General features: G+C 40.2%; 1 protein-coding gene across 2 annotated transcripts in view; it reads left to right on the plus strand.

Moving 5' to 3' along the window:
* Window positions 1–14,682: 14,682 nt before the first annotated feature.
* The window catches only part of CFTR (CF transmembrane conductance regulator), an 81,428-nt gene continuing 75,468 nt past the window's right edge, over window positions 14,683–20,642 (plus strand). The window contains exon 1 of one of the 2 annotated variants that reach the window (XM_052668430.1): window positions 14,683–14,831. In XM_052668430.1, the coding sequence (XP_052524390.1) occupies window positions 14,779–14,831 (53 nt within the window). In that variant the 5' untranslated portion in view covers window positions 14,683–14,778. Of the gene's footprint in view, window positions 14,832–15,447; window positions 15,464–20,642 lie in introns of those variants that run through there. The other variant, XM_052668431.1, reaches the window with a different exon arrangement.

Consider the following 20,642-nt stretch of genomic DNA (forward strand, 5'->3'; position numbering starts at 1 on the left):
AGGTTAGACTAGAATAGGAAATGAAATTGTCACATCAGGCAGTGTTTTTGTATTTTATATAGTTGTAGTCCTGTGAATATTTGAAGTAAGCCAATTGCACTGTGGTTAAACATAATGAAATATGATGCATCTGTCATTCCACAATAGATTTTTCTAGAATGTCTGTACGTAAGTCACTCCCAAAGTAGGTTGATGGTCACAAGAGTATTAGTATTATTCAAGGTATCTTGTGGATAAATTATAACTTTACTTAATATTTATTTAATATTCATGAGGTGTTATTGATTTCTTCATACTGATGTCTATAAACGTGTTGACAAGGTTTTATTGCTCCAACACATATCCTGTATCTGCAGTAGAGGGATAGGGCTGAAGGTGCTGATGTTAGAATGGAGGGACTTGCTCTTAAGAGAATAACTGGAACATTTCAGTGTTGTTTGTAGTTGGTTTATTTCTTTTTTCTTCTTGTTATGCCAACAAGTGAGAAGCTATTATGCGTGTACAAGGAGTAATAACTTAGGGAAATGTTGCCACTTTATTGGACTTTCAAGGTTCTGTGGGCTGAAAGGGCAACAAAAGAGAATTGCTTAGGGTGACAATGTTAGAAAGTATTTAGGCACAACAATCAACTTCATCCTAAAATGTGAAGCGTTTCTGCTTTAGAAAGTGAGTTTTGATGGTTCAGAAATGAAGTGTGAATGTAAGTGGTTTGAGATCTTCCATCAGTATGACACAAAACACTGGATATTGGCTGCTCAAGGTTTCAGGGTTTCCTTTTGATTACTTTTCCATATTACATGTTTGGAGTTTATTTATGTCTTTTATTGGAAACCACTGGGAAGACATTTATGCCCTGTGCACTGGCAACTTCTTGTCTTCTTGTCTTGTCTAAAGCAAAGAGACTTTTCTACAGAAGCATGCAGATGGTGATATGCCTCTGTGCATATTCCTTGTGAAGCTTCCTTCATGTGTTTGTAACAAAGCTGTGTGTGTTATAGGATTTTGCAGGGTCAAGGCCATACCTTTGGTAGCAAACAAGGCAGAGTACTTTGCTGCCACTTGTTTTTTATTGTAGATAAACGGAGGTCAGGAAGAATCATTATGGTTTAATGAACGCAGGTATAATTAATTTATAGGTGGGTACAGGCATCACAGGGTTATCACTGGATTTTCAGAACTTTGGGGCAATGTGGTTTTTTTTTTTTTTCCCAAGTTCAAAAGTTCAAAGAGGCAGTCATTACGCTCTCATGCAACTCTAGGCATACACTTTCGCTTTTCTACATGCCATATATGACAACTGTCTTGTCAGGACTGAGTAGTTCAGTGCCTGTTTCACTGTTACATCCAGATAAGCCATTCAAATGAAGCCATCTTCATGCTCTCTTCTCGTGAGCTCAGCCCAGCAACCCTACTCTAGATGCTTTTTCTTCCCAAACCATAGAAAAAGATAACTTGCCACCTTTTCATACAGCTTGCTGTCCAGCGGTTCTAAGAACAATTTGATATCATGAGAAAAGATGTAGTTAGCTCCAAAAGTAATGCTTCTTATTTATTTCTACAGGTGCTGCAACATTTACTAAGAGCACAATAACATGATTTGATAAAGCAAATTGCCAGCTACAAAACACCTTTTCTACATAGTAACCATTACTAGCTATCCATTTTCTCCAGTAACAAACAAGAGCCTACATGTCATGCTCATAAATATATGCACCAGCAGGGGTGCCTCACTGTCTCTATTGCCACAGCTGAAGCACACCACCCACCACCTTGCTGTGCTCACATCCACTACTTGGTCTCCATAAACTTTCAGCAAGTGTCATTGAGTGTCAGTGGGTGCACTTTTTTTCCACATGGGGGAATTCAGTGGCACACCTTTGCTTCATATGTACTTCCATACTTCCATGTCAGACTGCCCCTCTGCTGCCACCTGTCACACAGCAACAACATGGAATGGGATATGGGTGGGAAGGCTCATCCTCTACTGCTGTGCCACCATCATCTGTCTCTGAAGTTGTAGGCCAACATAATAAAGTGGGAGGCATTACTTTCAGAGCATCCTTCATATATGTCATACTTAAATTGTAGTGTGTGTGTGTGTATATATATATAGTAAAACTGTAGTAGGTAACATATAAGTTAAATATATACTCTATATACTTAGTTGTGGTCAAAGGACACAAGGAAAGTGAGATATAGGGAGAGGAAAAAGAACTGCTGTTTCCTGAACAGCTGCTTAAGCCTGCTTCTTTAAAGCTACCTCCAAATTCAGGCTTTCCCTGTTGCTCTAAAACAGCACTTGCAGATTGCCCAGTCAGTAATGAATGATCATCATTCATAAAACATCAACCTGCTAGTCAGGGAGAGCTCAGAAGTGTTGAGTACCAGTGATTGCTGTGTAAGGAAGTTGTTGTGCTGTATGAAACTACCTGTCATTGGTTACCAATATTTTACATTAGAATTTCTATATCCATCTAGAAATAATATTTGAAGCCTTGAGTTTCTGTGATGGAGCTATTTTGGTTTTAGCTTGCACATCAGAAAGGACGTTTTATTATATATTAGATCACATTTTTCGGGAGGGGGCTGGGAGGGGTTATGTTGAGCGCAGTGCTTGTCCTTACTTTATCTTACCTGTTTACTTTTGCAAAGATCCTCAAGATTAAAGCAAATATATAATTATAGGACACTAAATTGAATGAGTAGAATCTGTAGGCTGCATAAATTGAAGCGTTACACTTCAGAATAAATCTAATAAATGTCAACACATTCACTTCTGGGAACTCTTGTTTGTTTGTTTATATTAATAATTTTCTTATTTTTTCCTACACTGCTTAGTTTAACTGTTTTTAATGTTGGACCCATTCCTGTTACAGTCATATAACAGAACTCAGCTGCACTGCTTTACAAATTGGCTTCAATAAAAATTATCTAATTTGAAGTTTTGCTTGCGACTAAGATAATCAGTGTAGTACAACTTTCTAAAGAAACACACTATTTCTTGGGCCCCTTCTACAAAACGTGCCTCTATCTGAAGTAAGTGGAAATTTGTTTGCCAGTCATGGAGGTGGCAGTAGTTGGCACAGCTGTAATCCTCACACACAGACTTGTTAAAAATCTACAGAAATGGAAACAAAAAGAGGTGTTCCTGTTCTTACCCCGAATCTGGATCCCCAGAGTATTTTTCACAGAAGTGCCCAGTGAGGCATTCGTGCTTCCTGTTTGTGACCTTCGTGTTTTTCCTTCCAGCTCTGTCTATCAGGCTGCTGTGTGTCGGATTCATTACGTACTGGTTTCTGTGCTATGATCAAACAACCTAAACATCTGGCTGTTCTGCTGAATTGTTAATCCGGTAATTTTGTGATCCTGAATTAAAACAGCAACTATCTTGAAATGCTATTAAGGATTTTCAACAGGTGATGGCATAAAAAAGATATTTTTTTTCTCCAGAACACCCTGGGAACAGGGAGGAACATCATACTAAGCTTCTAGAAGCAATGACTAATTATTAAACCACTTCCAGTGATACAGTTAATGATCAAAATGGCAATGAGAAAGTACAATGAGAACAGCGGATTAAGTATAAAAAAGAGGCTGTGTTTTCCATTTGGTGATGTAGTGTACAGTTAATAGTGTTGAAGGAGCTTTCTGGAAATAAATGCAGTTAAAGCCATGGTGTACGGGACTGGTAGGTATAATCAATCCAGACTAAAGGCTAAGGAAGGTTTTCTATTGATTAGGCTGAGTGTTGCATTGTGACCTCAGCTGTTACTGAGTTTCTTGGGAAACTTAAGAAATGTCCTCTTTGTTTTGGTTACACAGGCTGTTGTTTACCTTTCTCTGCCTTCGTTCTTTCAGTACTAAATAAATAAATAAATATTTTGCAGGAATAGATAAATTATATCTGAAGTCTTCTGAGTTTTGCAAGCCTCTGATGGGTGTGGATCCTGGCTCCAGTTAGACTGAATGATTCAGAAAAAAATGTCAGTCTCCTAGAAGAACACAGAAGATATTTTTAAAGGGAAGCTCTGTGCCTGAAAGTCATAGATCAGACAGAGGAATCTCACTTAGTTGCTCCTGTGTTGGGGCAGCACTAACCTATACCTGTTAGGTAACTGAATTTCTCGTGTTATTCCTAGGGAACGTGCCAAGTAGAAATCAATAGATCTCTATGCTTTTTTAACTGATACTCCTCCTAAGGAAATTTCAGCGTTCCCTTCTCGTGAGCTTTGTTATACAATGTTTTTTAGATCAACTTTTTTCCTAGCATTAATATGGCTCATTCTGAGGGCTGGCTATGTCTGGAGAATGGTAAGTTACACTTTTTGTGTGTGCTTTCAAAAGCCAGCCTCCTTTTTGCAAAGGAATCTGTTTGCTGTTCCTGTCTGCTGAAGTAGGATAGTTATGACAGACTATCGTCTCAGGTTCATTTGGTATAGAGAGCGTATTATACTGAGTTTAGACACTTGATGTTCTAGCCTTTATTTTAGGAGTGAGTTTTTCCCCAGGCATTTGTGTTTAGAATACAGACATTTGTAGTTAAACAAGAAGGTGCTTGAATGGTAAGGAGATGTCTCACATCTTAAGAAAGCCTCCTCCTCATACTTTCAGTATTCAGAATTCCTGTGATGTTTTTCAAGAAAGATATATTGGTTTCAAGTTTGTAGTTGGTATATTTCTTTCCTTTCTTTCTTTCTTTCTTTCTTTCTTTCTTTCTTTCTTTCTTTCTTTCTTTCTTTCTTTCTTTCTTTCTTTCTTTCTTTCTTTCCTTTCTCTCTTTCTCTCTTTCTCTCTTTCTCTCTTTCTCTCTTTCTCTCTTTCTTTCTCTCTTTCTCTCTTTCTCTCTTTCTCTCTTTCTCTCTTTCTCTCTTTCTTTCTCTCTTTCTTTTCTTTTCTTTTCTTTTCTTTTCTTTTCTTTTCTTTTCTTTTCTTTTCTTTTCTTTTCTTTTCTTTTCTTTTCTTTTCTTTTCTTTTCTTTTCTTTTCTTTTCTTTTCTTTTCTTTTCTTTTCTTTTCTTTTCTTTTCTTTTCTTTTCTTTTCTTTTCTTTTCTTTTCTTTTCTTTTCTTTTCTTTTCTTTTCTTTTCTTTTCATGGTACTTTTGCCCTTGATGTATACATGAAGTCAGGTGTTTTAGCCACACTAGTAGAGTTTTAGCTGTATCTTTCAGCACAGTGTCTATTTTAAAATTCTCTTTTCATTGCTTTCCTGGCTTAGTCTTTGAAGAATAAAACATGAAGTTAACTATTTCTGTTACTTCCTTTCTTCTCACCTTCAGTGTTTCTACTCTCCCCCCAGCATCTATATATATTTCAGGGAAGACAACCTTCAACAATTTTTTTATAACTGTGGTATTTTTACTCAAATATCTCTTTCTTCTGACTCTTCTGATAAGAAGTCACACTTCGGTTTAAACCTCTTTCTAAAAATCACAGATGTCTACTTCTCTTTCTGGCTTCTCTCTTCTTATGCATCCCAGGCATTATTCACCTGCCCTCCCTAACTGGGTGGACCTGCTCTGTCAAAAGCATGTTTGGCCTGCACGACTTTTAAAATTGTTCTCTAACTTTTACTCTGTCGTTTTATGGCTACTGTGAAAGGATGGCTGAGATTGAAACAAGTATTTGGTTGAGAATTTTTTTTTTTTTTTACATTTCTCTATATAATTAAATATTTTAATTACTTGTTTCTGCCTCATAAAGTAGTTTTGCAGCTTGTGAGTTGTCTGCTCCATTTTCATTTTGCTCTCTGTAATTAAACCCACAGCTGGTTCTTTCCCTCAATGGTTTTAGTGATTTATAACCCATTACAGTGAATTAATAGATCATACTGTTCCTTTCATACTGGTACAGGGAAGTGTAAATTAAGTTTCTGTATGCCAGCAAGGAAAAAATTCTATAAAAGGGTAGAGTAACAAATTACTATTTTTAATCTCTGTGACAAATACATTTAGAGATAAACCTGTTGTATCTGCAAATATTTTTATTTTCTTAAATCATAAATCAAATGTGTCAGTTGTAGTTATTTTTCAGGTATACCTGGCTTTTTCAAACTCTACTTTGAAGAGTAGTGCAAGTATTGTCTTTTTTAAACTATTAGCATATTTAGGTAACATTTAGCCATGTCAACCAATATTAAGGAATCATCCTTATTGTGCCTAACTAAATATAGAAACCCTTGGGAAGGAAAATAAAAATGGCTTTTAAAAAGTCTTTGTAGATTTTAGAGTCTAACATGAAAACGCTTTCTCCCATAATTGTTTAGAACTACTTGCATCTGTTGTTTCAGTGTTCAGGGCTGTGAAATTTATCCTTTTGTCCTGCTTCCTGTCAAAACCCACTCTCACCAGCTCTCCTCAGTCTTATATCAAAGAAAACAATGAGATTATGCATTCATCCTTTCTACTGTGGGAAGAAATGGAGACATCCAACAGGATTTTTCCTTTTCTTCATTTTTCTTGCTTCTTTCATCAAAGAGCACCTTTTTTCAGAAAATAAAACAAAACACCATTCCTGATTTGGGTTCCAGTAAGCAGTTCATGATTGTGAGTGCTCAGTTGTCTTGCACTGAGTGAAACAATGGTAGGAGAGCAAACTCCGGAGTTCATGATCAGAAGTTAGTAGAGGCAAATTTCACCATTAGTTTGTAACATTTCTTTGCAAACCTCCTTAATCTGTGGTTGAATTGCGTTTTACTCCTTTGCACATCACTATGTGAAGTTGATTTCTGTGATAATAATAAGTGAAAAGCTGGGTCTGAGTTACCTTCGACGATGTTAATGTCCTTTGCTCTCTTATTTTTGCAGTGTAATTGTGGTAGCCAGTAAGCTTTAATTTTCTCAGAGCACAAGGCTGCAGCAGCTGGAGGCAGGCAGTACTGAATTGCTCTGCTGTTTACTTGCAGCAGCAGGAGTCTGGGCTTAGTGATCAAGTCTTAAGTTCTTTAAGAAAGCATCATAGGGATATCTGGTTCCTTTGCAAGTACTCCAGTGAGATCAGTGGACAACTTCTTGAAGTCTGAAACTATTTTGCTATTGTCATCATTATTTCATATGATTCTTACCTTTCTGTAATGTAAACTTTAGTAAATTCACAAACTATTTTGTAAAGAAAATAAACCAGCTGCTATTTTCCGGAACTAATGGTAAGTTTCTCTTACTCTCATTTTACTTCTAGAAGAATACCAGGTGTAAAAAATTTTACACAAGTTCAAAGGTCTAGCTTTTAGCCCTCAAATATCTTAACTGTCTATTTAAAATATGGCTATGCCTGTTTGGCTTAGCACAAGTGGCTGCAAGAACCCATTATGAGAAATAGGTTTCACCTCATATAAATTTTCCATTGTGTCCTATGTGAAAGGCTTTTAATTAAGCTCGGTAGTTCACAATATTCTGCTGTCAGCTGCCATGTTCAAGAATAACAACAAAAAAGCCATTACTTCTCATATTGGCTAGATGAAAACCTTCATGAAAATGCATCAGCAAGTCCACAGCAAGGCCAATCCTTGTTCTTTTGTACTTGAAAACATCAGGTTTCTGAAGCCTGACTAAATATGGGGCTATAAGGTAATAACTTGAATGTCAGCTTTTCCTCTAGAGATAGTATCATAGAACCACAGAATATACTGAGTTGGGAGGAACCCGCAGTATCACCCAAAAATCAAATCCTGTGTCTGAGAGCAGCATCCAAATGTTCCAAACTCTGGCAGACTTGGTGCTGTGACTACTGCCCTGACGAGCCAGTGCCCAACAGCCCTGAAGCAGGGCTGAGAACACTATGGGAAGTGCATGGAGAAAGGGGAATTATATGTCAGCTCCTTTATTTTCATGTCAAACATCATCTGCATCCTTGTTTCCCTCAATGAGCTCAATGCCCTTGGATATCCTCAGAGGTATGGCTATTTCTCTTCAATTATGTTTTAAAATTATTTTTATGTTTACTCAGAGTTAAGGTTCCTTACTGGAGAGATCTTCTGTGCTTGTTTGCAGAAGCAATTTTACTTTTTTTCAGGACCAGAGAAAAAATGCTAAGACTTACTGTTCTTCTATGGCTTGAGTAATGAATGGCACACTGTTTACTTCAAATTTGTTCTATTAAGATGAGAAAATGTTGAGACTCACAGGGAATAATTTTAGGCAAGAATATTATACACAAAACCCACTTCTAGAAAGCAACAAATTAAGGATTCGTTGCAACATGTGAATTCACATGGCAGGATTTATACTGTGTTATTTTTTGCGGTCAAATTTCAGTATAGAAGATGCTAATTTCAGAGCCCTGTCAGGAACTCAAGCTCTTGCAGTTTTAATCAGTTGTAAATACTTAGGAGCCTTTTCCTATGGGCTAGCTTCAATAATCTTCGTTGTTCAGCTATTTAAGACAGCAGATGTGCCTTTTGTTGAATTGTAGTAAGATACAGTCTTGGACTTCTGCCCTTCTAACCTCAATGATATCATTGTTCTAGGATTATTACATGACAGTAAGAAGAGGAAGAAGTTAAAACTATCTTTGGAAACATAAACCTCGCAAACTTGTCAGGCTTGGCTTCTCAGGCTCATAATTCCTTTCACATTTATTCTTGACTGAAAACAAACAAACCCTGAAGTCTTTAGAAAACTTTCTCCAGCTCACTTTCTACTGCAGCTTCGAAAGAAGTAAATACGTTCTGCAAAGTCTGAAGTGCAAGATTGTGCCCCCAACATCTGATAACTGTTCCTTTATACTGTTGAATCAGCTTAATTCAAAGTTTTCTCTTTTTTATTAGCTTTATTTGTGTGTGTCTGTGTGTGTGCGAACAATTGTTGCTTTTTTTTCTTTTTATTTAAATGCAGATACCCTGTCCGCCAGGTCATTTCTCATTTCTGATTAACTGTCCTAGCTGACAAAACCTGTCATGAATCTTAGTATTACTCAGGGTTACTGCCAGTGGAGTGTTCATCATTTGAACAATTCTTTTAGCATTTATGCTTAAAAATCAGTAGCGTGAATTTGTTGCGTAATCGAGCCCACAAGTCTAAACTTCCTCTTCTCAGATTCTAGTTCCTTCAGGACTGCACTCAGCATGACTTTAGTCAGCAGAACCTCAATGAGTACATTGGGACTTCATGTAGCGAGGCAGATCGAGATTACTTTTCAACAAATCTGAAAGTTTTTACTGGTTTTGATGCATTGGACTTTGACAATACAAATGGAAATGAGTTGTCTCAAAATTGTGTGCTGGTGGATGAAATAATCAGTTTATATTTTCCTTATTCTTCATCAGAATGCTTTAAAATAACTTCCAGTTTGAAAAAGATATTGCAGTTGTTGATAACTTCATAGACCAAGAAGCAACATCTGAACACATCTGACTTTTGTCTGTTGTTTCTTTCCAGTGTGATGTTAAAAATTTTCATCGAAAATTGCACGTAATTTAAAATCTTCTGAATAATCTACAATGGTTTAGGTTGGAAAGGACCTTAAAGATCATCGGGTTCCAACCCCTCTGCTGTGGGCAGGTTGCCACCCACTGGATCACGTTGCCCAGGGCACCCTCCAACCTGGCCTTGAGTGCCCCCACAAATGGGGCATCCACACCTTCTCTGGGCAGCCTGTGCCAGTGCCAGGAGTTTATCTGGATCATTTCTATAGTCAACCTCTGCAAACTCAGTAGCAGTCGAACTGGTCTTTGGTCAGTGTTTCAGTTAATCTTGTGAAGAAGTGCATGCACTACCCTAGAAATGTTAACTTGCATTTCTTTCTTAAAAGTTGTGGAGAGACATTGTATTTATTCCCATAGCGTTATCATTCCCTTAAGAACTTACTCAGTTGCTATTATCAGTAACTCAATACACTCCTATAAAAGCTTTGCTGCTTCAGGTACCTTGAAGGTGGACAATTATTGTTTGATTTTCTTTTTCCATCCAGATGCAGTTATTTTCTGTATTTAGACAACTTGGCTAAGTTTTCCTCTTTTGTGTGATAATGTAAACTTTTCCTCTTTGACTGATACAGGACATGCAGTGTCCTAACAGATCTGAAAAAAACTAGAGGGACACCAACATCAATTCTTCTGTTTTTATGAACAGTGGTGTATCATCAGTGTTTTTCTTTTCATAATTTCCTTGGAAGCTTTTGAAAAATACAGTCTTCTGCCCATTTTGCCTCTCCAGGATAAGATATATACTAATTTCACAGTGCTTGACCTCCCAGCTCTGTACCTTTTATCAGAGACATATATACCTGGTAGAAGGTCCGTGTTGTCCACCGGGAGTATTAAGCTGTGTTCGAGACTTACAGAAACGATGTATTGAGTTGACTTAGATAGATATTGATGATGTAGTGTGGGAAAGTATATGTGACTCAGTTTGCCAAGAGTATCCACTGCACTTTGATTAAGAATATTGATCTCCAAGTGTGGAAAGCATTGGTTGTAGCAATTCTAGCAGCACTAAGACAATGAATTGGGATGCAGGTTTTGCTGATGTGAATAGACCCAGGAACTATCAGTCTGGCTTCTGCATCTGAAGATAGGGCTCTGTTCATCTGTAATACTTCTGTGTTATAGAAGTATTACTAAAAAACTATTTGCCTGGTAAATACCTGTGAAGGCTGCTGTAGCTTTTGTCTTGTTTATGATCCACTTTTCATTACATTTCCTGGAAATGGAGAAAGTCCTTGGACATCATAGTACTATATGCAAAAAACTGATAAGCAAAATGAAAAATGTTGTCTTGCTAATTTATCCACAAGGAGAGTGCTTTGGGGACTTGACAACTGAAAATAGATATTAGTAGCTATGGTGAAGAAAGCTTTTTTGGAATAGGGTAGGTGGATGACAGGTGAAGGCAAACCATCTCAAAAGGGGTACTGAGAAGCTCTAGCTGACCCATGTCTTATGGGTATTCATGTAAGAAGATTGGAGCCGAGGCTTCCAGCCATTCTTGTAGTTGCGTGGAATGAGGAAGTGAACTCAGGTGTGTTAAGTCCAGCTGGGCACAGGAAGGCCTGAGGGAACAATCATTGTCAGGTTCTGGATCAAATCCTCTGCATTAATTAAAGCATATTTGATTATTAGATGTGGCTTCTTTGGGCTGAATGAATTATTGCAACCAAAACAGTTTCCAGTTAATTAAAAGATTATGAAAAAATTGAGTTAGAATTGAGTTAGCATGAAATTGATTTATAGATCTGATGGTTTTAACTACTGGCCAAAGAAAATAAGCTTTATCTTGATATCTGATTTCTTTCTCCCTATCTGTGCAGCATAGGACCAGGTTTGTTTATTTGTTTGTTTGTTTTGTCAAGGATGTTTTAGTTTTCAGAATATCAACATTGCAAGAATTATCAAAATGTTTTTCCATTTCAAGAAGAACAAAAAGTCAGAGACTTAGAGTGATACTTTTGTCAGTTTCTCAGTGTTGCTTTCTAGGAAGATGATATTTAATATGACAGTGCTTTCTCTTTCTTCTTGCAGCTTCCATCCTTTTGTCCAGTGATGCTAGCTAATCAAAAATTCAAATATCACTAATTTCCTCCTCTTTTTTTGAAAGTGGGCCCGGGCTTCCTAAGGTACAAGCTGCATATAAGAAAGGGAATGCAAAATTCAAGTTTGTGATTCTGTGATAGATAAAACTAATCTTCCCTCTGCCTTGTCTTCCTTCTCTCTGACCTCTTGATACAGTGCTATTTTTTTCTTTCTACTGAGTTCAGCATCTGCTGAAAATGCATTACTCTGGTGGGGTCTGAAGCCCAGTGCAGCTTCATGCTCAGTCTAGTGTTCCTTGATGGGAATTGGGCCGGGAACATTTACCTCAGGGCAAGGAAGAAGCCAGAGTTGCAGTCCTTGGAGAATGAGCTTTCAGTTGCTGGCAAGCCAGCCAGTTTGCTTCCCACTGTTACTTCAGGCTGGCCACTGCACATTGGGTGAGGAAGCCCTGCCAGTCACTGCAGTGGTGGCACAGCAAGATTTTACTCATTTTCCCCTCACATGCAGCTTGCTCAGTAACTCAGGCTCACTATATTTTCTTCAGAAAGACAGATAGATGGTGGATGTGGATGCGAGTCAAGAGATAAAGTAAATGTTGTCACACCAGGCTGTATTTCTGTAGAAGTGAAAGATGGTCATATTAATGAAATTCATAGGTAATACTAAATTTGGAGGTATTTCAGTCACCAGGGAGAACAGAAAGAATACAGTTTATTCCTACTCACACTGGTGCTAATGATAAGTTTCACATTCATGTCAGCTGGAGTATGTTCAAGATTAAAACTACAAAATGTTTAAAAGAAAAAAGCAAGGAAATGTATCAGTGGAAAGCATTCAAGAAGCATTAAGGAAGGATTAAGGAAGCATTCAAGAAAAATGGCAAGAACAAATTCTGTAAAATGCAGGTAGTTAAGACTGTGCAGGATAGGGGCTAAAGTAGTTGACGTGTTTGCAGAGCTAAACAGGGCAATTGCTGGTACTTAAGGAACTATTCAAAGTTTCAAGAAGAATTGTTCAAAATTAGAGAGCTTGTCATATAAAAGGCAATAGAATTTTTCATGTAAAAAAATGACATAATCAATAACCACTAAGGGGATGTCTTTGTCAGTCCCATATTTACTACAAATGCCCATAAGTCATCTTGGTTGGTACCAGCAAGAAGGGAGATATGTTTATCCAAAATACTCCATCAGCCACTGACATTTTTAGTAGTTTAAACTTGATCCACAGAAGGTTTTACATGACCAACATATCTCACTTTCTAAAGTAAATTGCAAAAAAAAATCTAACCCGGTGTGCAGCTTCTGCTCTATTCACCTGCACCAGAAATCTAGAGGCTGGAAAGACAAAGAGTCTGCAGCAGAGTGTTTGTATATTGCTTGGACTGGCTCACAGTGTCCAGAGGAAAATAATGAAGCTGGTGAGGGGTCTAGAACACAAGTCTTATGAGGAGGGCTGAGGGAGCTGGGGTTGTTTAGTCTGAAGAAGAGGAGGCTCAGGGGAGACCTCATTGCTCTCTACAACTGTCTGAAAGGAGATTGTAGTGAGGTGGGTGTCAGCCTCTTCTCCCAGGTAACAGCGATAGGATGAGAGGTAATGACCTCAAGCTGCACCAGGGGAGGTTCAGGTTGGATATTAGGAAATATCTCTTCAAAGAATGGAACAGACTGTCCGTGGAGGAGGTGAAGTCACGATCTCTGAAGATGTTCAAGAAACATGGAGATACGTTTTATTGGGCACGATGGTGATGGGCTGATGGTTGGATTAGATGATTTTAGTGGTCTTTTCCAGCCTTAACAATGTTGTGATTCTGTGATACTCCGGATTCTGCATCTTAACCTTATTTCCTAGTTGAGTATCCTTGCCACCGAGTGCGGAGGAGCAGGGAGGCCGACCTGCTGTCACTGCTCCATGCCAGGCCCACTTGCAGCCCAGTGCCAAACGCGGGCGGGCCGCGAGAACTGTGGCGGGAGGAGCGGCTGCAGAGCGGTGCGGTGCGATGCGGGGCGGTGCGGACTGCCGGTCCGGGGCCGGCTCCGCTAGGTGGCAGGATGCCGAAGGGCTCCGCTCTACTGTCCCCAAGCCCGCCTAGACTTGGTCCTGCCTCTCCGCATTGTCTGAAGACATGATAAAGCGTAGGCAGTTTCCTGGAGCCCTGCCTGCTCTGGGTTTCTTACTGGTTTTGTCATTAATAAAGGAGAGTCGGGAAGGATCCATGGGAGCTCTGAGGCACAAAGGAGTCCGGTGCGATGGCAGGGAAAGGGGCACCTCTCTGCTGTCTGCAATCTGTGAGAACTGCTGAGGCAGAGCAATTCCTTATGATATCACGGTGGGGTGTAGAGAGAAGTGGTGAAATTAAAAATTCCTGCAAAGTTTACAAAGAGAAACAGCAGCTTTAATTGTAATGGAGTTTATAAGAGCACAGAGTAGCATGTTTGCCTGTTTATAGATCTAGCTCAATGAGGAGCAGCTGCATGCTTAGGGAAGCCTTATTACATCTATACTTTTTCAAGTTATAGAAGTGAAAGGAAAACTGAGTTTGTAAATATGACACTAAAGCATTAAATAAAATTATCTGATGTGCGGCATTAAAGCATAAGCTCTCGTTCCTGCCTCTGGCTGTCTTTGTCTTCTTATAAGCATGCTTTCTACTTGGCAGCAGGGATCCTGTTTGTACAGCATGCATCCAAAACTATGAAAACAGCCTTACTGTTAAGCCCGGCTCTTCAGACTGAGCTCTATAAGGATGTGCTCCAGCTCTCATTCCTTTCGGTTCGGAAATTTGAAAGAGTGCAGCACGCGTGTGCGTGTTTTAAAGCGGATCCGAAGGCTTCTGTGCGCTGTGCCCGCTCTGTCCCGCCGTCGATGGCACGGGCGCAGGTGTGCAGCCGCCTCCCCTCGGCGCCTCGTCCCCGCCGCGCCGCAGACAGGGCAGGAGGCCCCGGTTGGATGGGCGGTGTCTCCCCGAGGGGCTTCTGCGGCACAGCGGCAGGGCCGGGCAGGAAGAGCGCTGCCCAGGGGAGCCGGGGCGGGGAGCGCGGGCCGCGGGTGCCGGGCGCGGCGGAGGAGGAGGCGGAGGAGGCAGAGCGCGGGCCGGCGCCGCAACCCTCCCGCTTTTGAACCTGGGCAAAGCAGAGGCGGGGAGAGGGGCAGGGGAAGGAGGCAGGCAATGACATCAGAGCGGCCCGAGCGGATAAGGTGGGAGAGCCGCGGGAGTGGAGCAGCCGAGCCGGGCGTGAGCGATTAGCGGCCGCCGCCGTCCGCGCCGCGCAACGCAACGCAACGCAACGCAGCGCAGCGTAGCGCCGGGCACCATGCAGAGGTCTCCCCTGGAGAAGGCGAACATCTTCTCCAAACTTTTCTTCAGGTGGGAGCCCCGGCGCGGCGGGACACGTGCGGCGCGGGGCTGCCCGGGGCTCGGCTCCCTTCCCTTGCTCCCCGTTCCCCGCCCTCCCTTCCCCTGCGCTCCCTGCCCTCCCCTCCCGTCCGGCGGCCGACTGCTCCGCGGGGTGCGCGGTGGGAGCCGCGGCCGAACGACGGGATCCTATCTCTTCTCTTGCATGTTGTTGTCGCGGGGTTTTAGCACCGAGCGGTCTCTATCTGTCAGGTGTCATAAGCCCTCACCTGCCCCGGACAAATTAATTTATGGCATAATTTGAGCAACCTTTGGTAAATTACTCAACGAGGCGATCTGTTATTTCATCCTAAACGGTGAGAACACGGGAAGGGCAGGGGGCGGCGGGGAGCGCTCCCGGAGCGAGCGTTCCCCCGTGGCTCCTCGGGCTTCAGCGTTTGCTCGGCGTGCGACCGCAAGACGCGATCTTACTGGAGGGAGTTCCCTGTGAGCCTTGAGAGCCTTCTCTTACTAGTTCTGTCCCTGGCGCCTTTTCTTTCGCACAACAACAAATAAAAAGAGAAGGAGCCAATGCCAACACCGGTGCACAGCGCTCTCTAAGTCGGTATAGAAGCCTGAACGCGCTCTACCTGACATTGTTCGAGGTAACGCTGCCAGCTGGAATGAGCAAACAATCCGGCTGGCAGCAGCCCACTTGCCGTCAGTTTTGCCCTTTTCCTAAGGAGCTGCTTTCCTCTTTTGTTCCTTGGGGGTCTTTCACACAGCACTGACGGGTGGGAGGAAGTGTTAAAAGCGTGAGCACGGGACTGAAATGGGAACACGTGGTATGAAACCATAACATTGGCCGAGTAACCGAGGGCTGTTAGCTCACTTTCTAAAGCTTTTGGGATAGCTTTCCCCTTCAGCAGGTTGCAACCTGCCTTGGGCTTTTCTTCTTCTTCTTCTTCTTCTTTTCGTTTAAAAAAAGTTTCTTAAAGGAAGTTCCCTTAGAGAATTGCTGTTTTGCCAGCCTCCCCCACTTTGAGCTCTGTTCATCTTTAACCAGGTGCGATTGCAGGGTAGAACCCCGAACATACACGGTTTCTGAGGCTTTATAACCCTCCAGGCAAAGGTGAGGACCCCAGGGAAGTCTGATACAGATGCTGCAGTGAGTGCAGCTGTACCTGCCTTCAGATGCTTTTAGATCCAGAAAATGTGGATGATGGGAATAACCCCATATAAATTAATCCATAGAATAAGCATCAGTTAGTTCTTCCCTCAAGTACTAAGATACAAATCTGAGGAAGAGAAGGCTACATAATGACTTCAGTGCTCATGGAGCCACTTGTATTTCATTTTATTTCTTTGTAAAGTTTATGTCAGGGTTCTCCGCTAGAACCTGGGAAGGCATCTAGGAAAGATTCCAATGTGATAAAGTAAATGTATTTCTGATTCTGACCTTAGTTAATGTTTTCATGGCTGAAACCAGATGCAGCTCGTGCTCAGGAAGTGCATAATTAACCATTCTGGGATCCGATCTGATGTCTTTTAAAATCCGAGTCGATTAAATGCCGTTTAAATCTTATGTCTCACGGAGGAGATGTGGTACTGCACCAACTATCTTACTGTAAACAAAGTGATAATAACTAATATATGAAGTAAAAGAGATAATTGTCATCAAAATTGACTACACCAGATAAACTTATTTACAAAACTTTGCAATAACTATATGTCACAGAAATCTGGGGAAGTACATATTCAGTTCACTGGGTGAGAACAGCTAAAAGTGTAACAGTGTAAAGAGTCATACGTTCTGAATGATGTGTGTCTATTAATTACAAAGTGTTCTGCTTACTTGCATTTTGACAAGTACACTGCAAATGCCTTTGTTTCTTATGAACATTACTTGAAAGATTTGAAAAAATCACAGAAGCAAAAACCAAAAGGTAAGAAAAAGTATTGCAGCCAAACTGGCAGAAAGAATGTCTTTCTTTTAAAAATAATTAAAGAAATCATTGTGTCTTTTAAAGTCACGCATTATTTATAGCTGTGGCACACATTAGTTTGTTTCAAAATGCTTCAGTCTTCAAGGACTCCAGCAGTTCTTGTCTCATCAGGGGTAGATCCATATCAATACTAAACACTATTAAAAGGTAAACTATCACAGAGCAAAAATGCAACAAGGTGTAATAATTTCATACTGCTTGGAAGTATATTTTCTGTAATGAGCTTTACAAAGTCAGAGCATTTGCTACATATCAATATCAACTGTTTCCAGTCCACTCAACTGGAAACACCCACAATGCAGTGATTAATGTGTTAGATTGGAACAAGGCTTTCTAGGATGTCAGAATATTTTATCAGCATTTTAACGGAATGTACACACATCGATGGTTTATTAAATTGATGCTATTCAGTAAAGAACTTCAAGGCATGCCTACACTTTAGTATGTGCTTTAGTTCCATGAAAGAGTGAGACAGAACCCAAAGGGCATTGTATCTGGAAGAAGTAGTCAATTATTTCTTTGGTGTGTATGGAGAAAGATGGCTTTTTCCAATAACAGAACAATATTTTTTTTCAAATACAACATAGATGATGAATGCTTTAGTGAAGTAACTTCTCTGGTCAGTTCTCATGGAGTTACTTGAGAAGTACCAAGCTGGTTTTAATGCAGTTCAGTTGAAGGTTACAGAAGTGTGTAAGTATTATTCTGAAGCTCTTGTGGATAAATATAATGTTTTAAAATATTTATTTAATATTCATGAGATTAAATCAACTTCTTGATACTGACATCTATAAACGTGTTGACAAGGTTTTGTTGCTCCAACACATATCCTGTATGTGCAGTAGAGGGATAGGGCTGAAGGTGGTGATGTTAGAATGGAGGGACTTGCTCTTAAGAGAATAACTGGAACATTTCAGTGTTGTTTGTAGTTGGTTTATTTCTTTTTTCTTCTTGTTATGCCAACAAGTGAGAAGCTATTATGCGTGTACAAGGAGTAATAACTTAGGGAAATGTTGCCACTTTGTTGGACTTTCAAGGTTCTGTGGGCTGAAAGGGCAACAAAAGAGAATTGCTTAGGGTGACAATGATAGAAAGTATTTAGGCACAACAATCAACTTCATCCTAAAATGTGAAGGGTTTCTGCTTTAGAAAGTGAGTTTTGATGGTTCAGAAATGAAGTGTGAACGCAAGTGGTTTGAGATCTTCCATCAGTATGACACAAAACATTGGATATTGGCTGCTCAAGGTTTCAAGGTTTCCTTTTGATTGCTTTTCCATATTACATGTTTGGAATTTATTTATGTCTTTTATTGGAAACCACTGGGAAGACATTTATGCACTGTGCACTGATAACTTCTTGTCTTCTTGTCTTATCTAAAGCAAAGAGACTTTTCTACAGAAGCATGCAGATGGTGATATGCCTCTGTGCATATTCCTTGTGAAGCTTCCTTCATGTGTTTGTAACAAAGCTGTGTGTGTTATAGGATTTTGTAGGGTCAAGGCCATACCTTTGGTAGCAAACAAGGCAGAGTACTTTGCTGCCACTTGTTTTTTATTGTAGATAAACGGAGGTCAGGAAGAATCATTATGGTTTAATGAACGCAGGTATAATTAATTTATAGGTGGGTATAGGCATCACAGGGTTATCACTGGATTTTCAGAACTTTGGGGCAATGTGGTTTTTTTTTTTTTTTCCAAGTTCAAAAGTTCAAAGAGGCAGTCATTACACTCTCATGCAATTCTAGGCATACACTTTAGCTTTTCTACATGCCATATATGACAACTGTATTGTCAGGACTGAGTAGTTCAGTGCCTGTTTCACTGTTACATCCAGATAAGCCATTCAAATGAAGCCATCTTCATGCTCTCTTCTCATGAGCTCAGCCCAGCAACCCTACTCTAGATGCTTTTTCTTCCCAAACCATAGAAGGATCAACCTGCAACCTGTTCATATGGTTAGCTGTCCAGCGATTCCTAGAACCAAGAACAGTGGTATGATGAGAATATATGCTGAATTCCTTCTTCCACTGTATGTGTGCTAAGAGGGATAGAAAATGGAATTGCATGCTATGTATCCTTCCCTCATTTGTTTTCTGGGAGGTAGGACTAGTTACCAGTGTATGGACAGTGTCTGTCCAAACTCTTCAAGTTGCTTTAGTTTTCTCCCTGGCTCAGTTAAAGCATTGTTGCTCTTGTGGGTAAGAAATTTATTTGCATGTAAGTCCTGATTCCTCTTCTAAGGGCATTCCTTATGAAGCGGAAGTCTGTTGGAAGCCTTCAGGGTGGGTAACAGCATCCAGGACTGAAGTTTTGAAAGTTGTTGACTCTTGAGCTATAGTCATGATTATTCTTTGTTTTCAGCTTGATTCACTGTTAATACTTTATTTTATTTTATTCTATTTTATTTATTATTTTCTTCAATGGCATGCTTTCAAGTGTAACATTTGGTGGTGCCTTTACCAAAATAGTTTCTGGTTAAAGAAGACATTCTCATGAGAATTAGTTTGAATTCTTTCACATAGAGAAAGAACTAAGGCTAGGCCACATGTGTGCAACCTGTTAGTTTCATGTTTTTGTTGTCTTCTTTTTTTATACATTAGTAAGTAATATAAAAATTATTAAAGAATTGTTGTTAGTATGTATTAACTATATCATATATTTTATATGTGAACCAAGACAATTTGTCTTCATTCCATGCGGTCCAGGCCACGCTGATTGTTCGGACACCTATAGGCTAGACCTACTGCAGTATTCTTTCCAGTGAGGCTGGTATATTAATAGTGGCTTAAAAATGGAACCTGCTCTATCCTTGAGTCAGGTATTTTAGCATTGTGTTTAGAAAAAAAAGAAGGTACTTAGTTTTTGATTTCTGAATAGAGATGAATTTATGTACTTATTTTCCTGGAAAATTGTGGGTTTTTTCATGCATGTTTGTCCTCAAAACTTACCCTGAAACTGTCTTGAATTCCCAAATTCGTGGCAGTGGATTTTGCTCTGGAGGGCAAGTATCTTACATCCAGCAAATATTTGGAACATGTCCTATAAATGCATAAATTTAGCATCTTGGCCATTTCTTTTCTGAGAGCCTGTGTGAATCGTCAGCTAGGGGCAGATAAATTGAATTGCTCAGTATGATGTTTCAGTTGCTGTGACAGCTTGCTTAGGCATGTGTGCAAGGCAGATTTCTTAGTCTGTATTCCTAAGGCCCTTTGAGGATTTAGTCCTGAGGACCTGACTTTTGGTAATCCCAGGTAATTCCAAATCCTATCTGCTAAAGAATATCAGGCATAGATGTAGCTGCTACACATGTGTAGGTCACTCCAAAAGTAATGCCTCCTATTTATTTCCATGGAAATTACAAGTTATACAAAGAGGATAATAACACCATTACACCATTTGATACAGCAAACTCCCAGCTACAAAACACTATTTTTCAGCATAGTCACCATCATTAGTTATGCATTTTCACCAGCACTGATCAAGAAAGAGCCTTTATGCCACGCTCATAGCAATCTGCTCTAGTGGAGGGGACCCATTGTCTCTGTTGCCACTTCTGAAATGCACCACCCACTACCTCAGTGTGCTGACATCCACTATTTGGTCTCCAGAAATGTTCAGCAAATATCAGTGAATGTCAGCGGATGCAATTGTTTCCTCATGGGGGAATTCAGTGACACACCTCTGTCTCATACGCCCTTCCAGATGCCATTGTCAGATGCCATTCTGTCAGACTGCTTCTCTGCTACCATCTGTCACACAGCAACAAAATGTAATGGGATGTTGTTGGGAAGGCTGTTTAGCTTTCTGCTCTACTGCTGTACCACCAACATCTGCCTCT

The sequence above is a fragment of the Tympanuchus pallidicinctus genome, unplaced genomic scaffold (genome assembly GCF_026119805.1).
Source record: "Tympanuchus pallidicinctus isolate F22 unplaced genomic scaffold, pur_lepc_1.0 scaffold8, whole genome shotgun sequence".
NCBI lineage: Eukaryota > Metazoa > Chordata > Aves > Galliformes > Phasianidae > Tympanuchus > Tympanuchus pallidicinctus.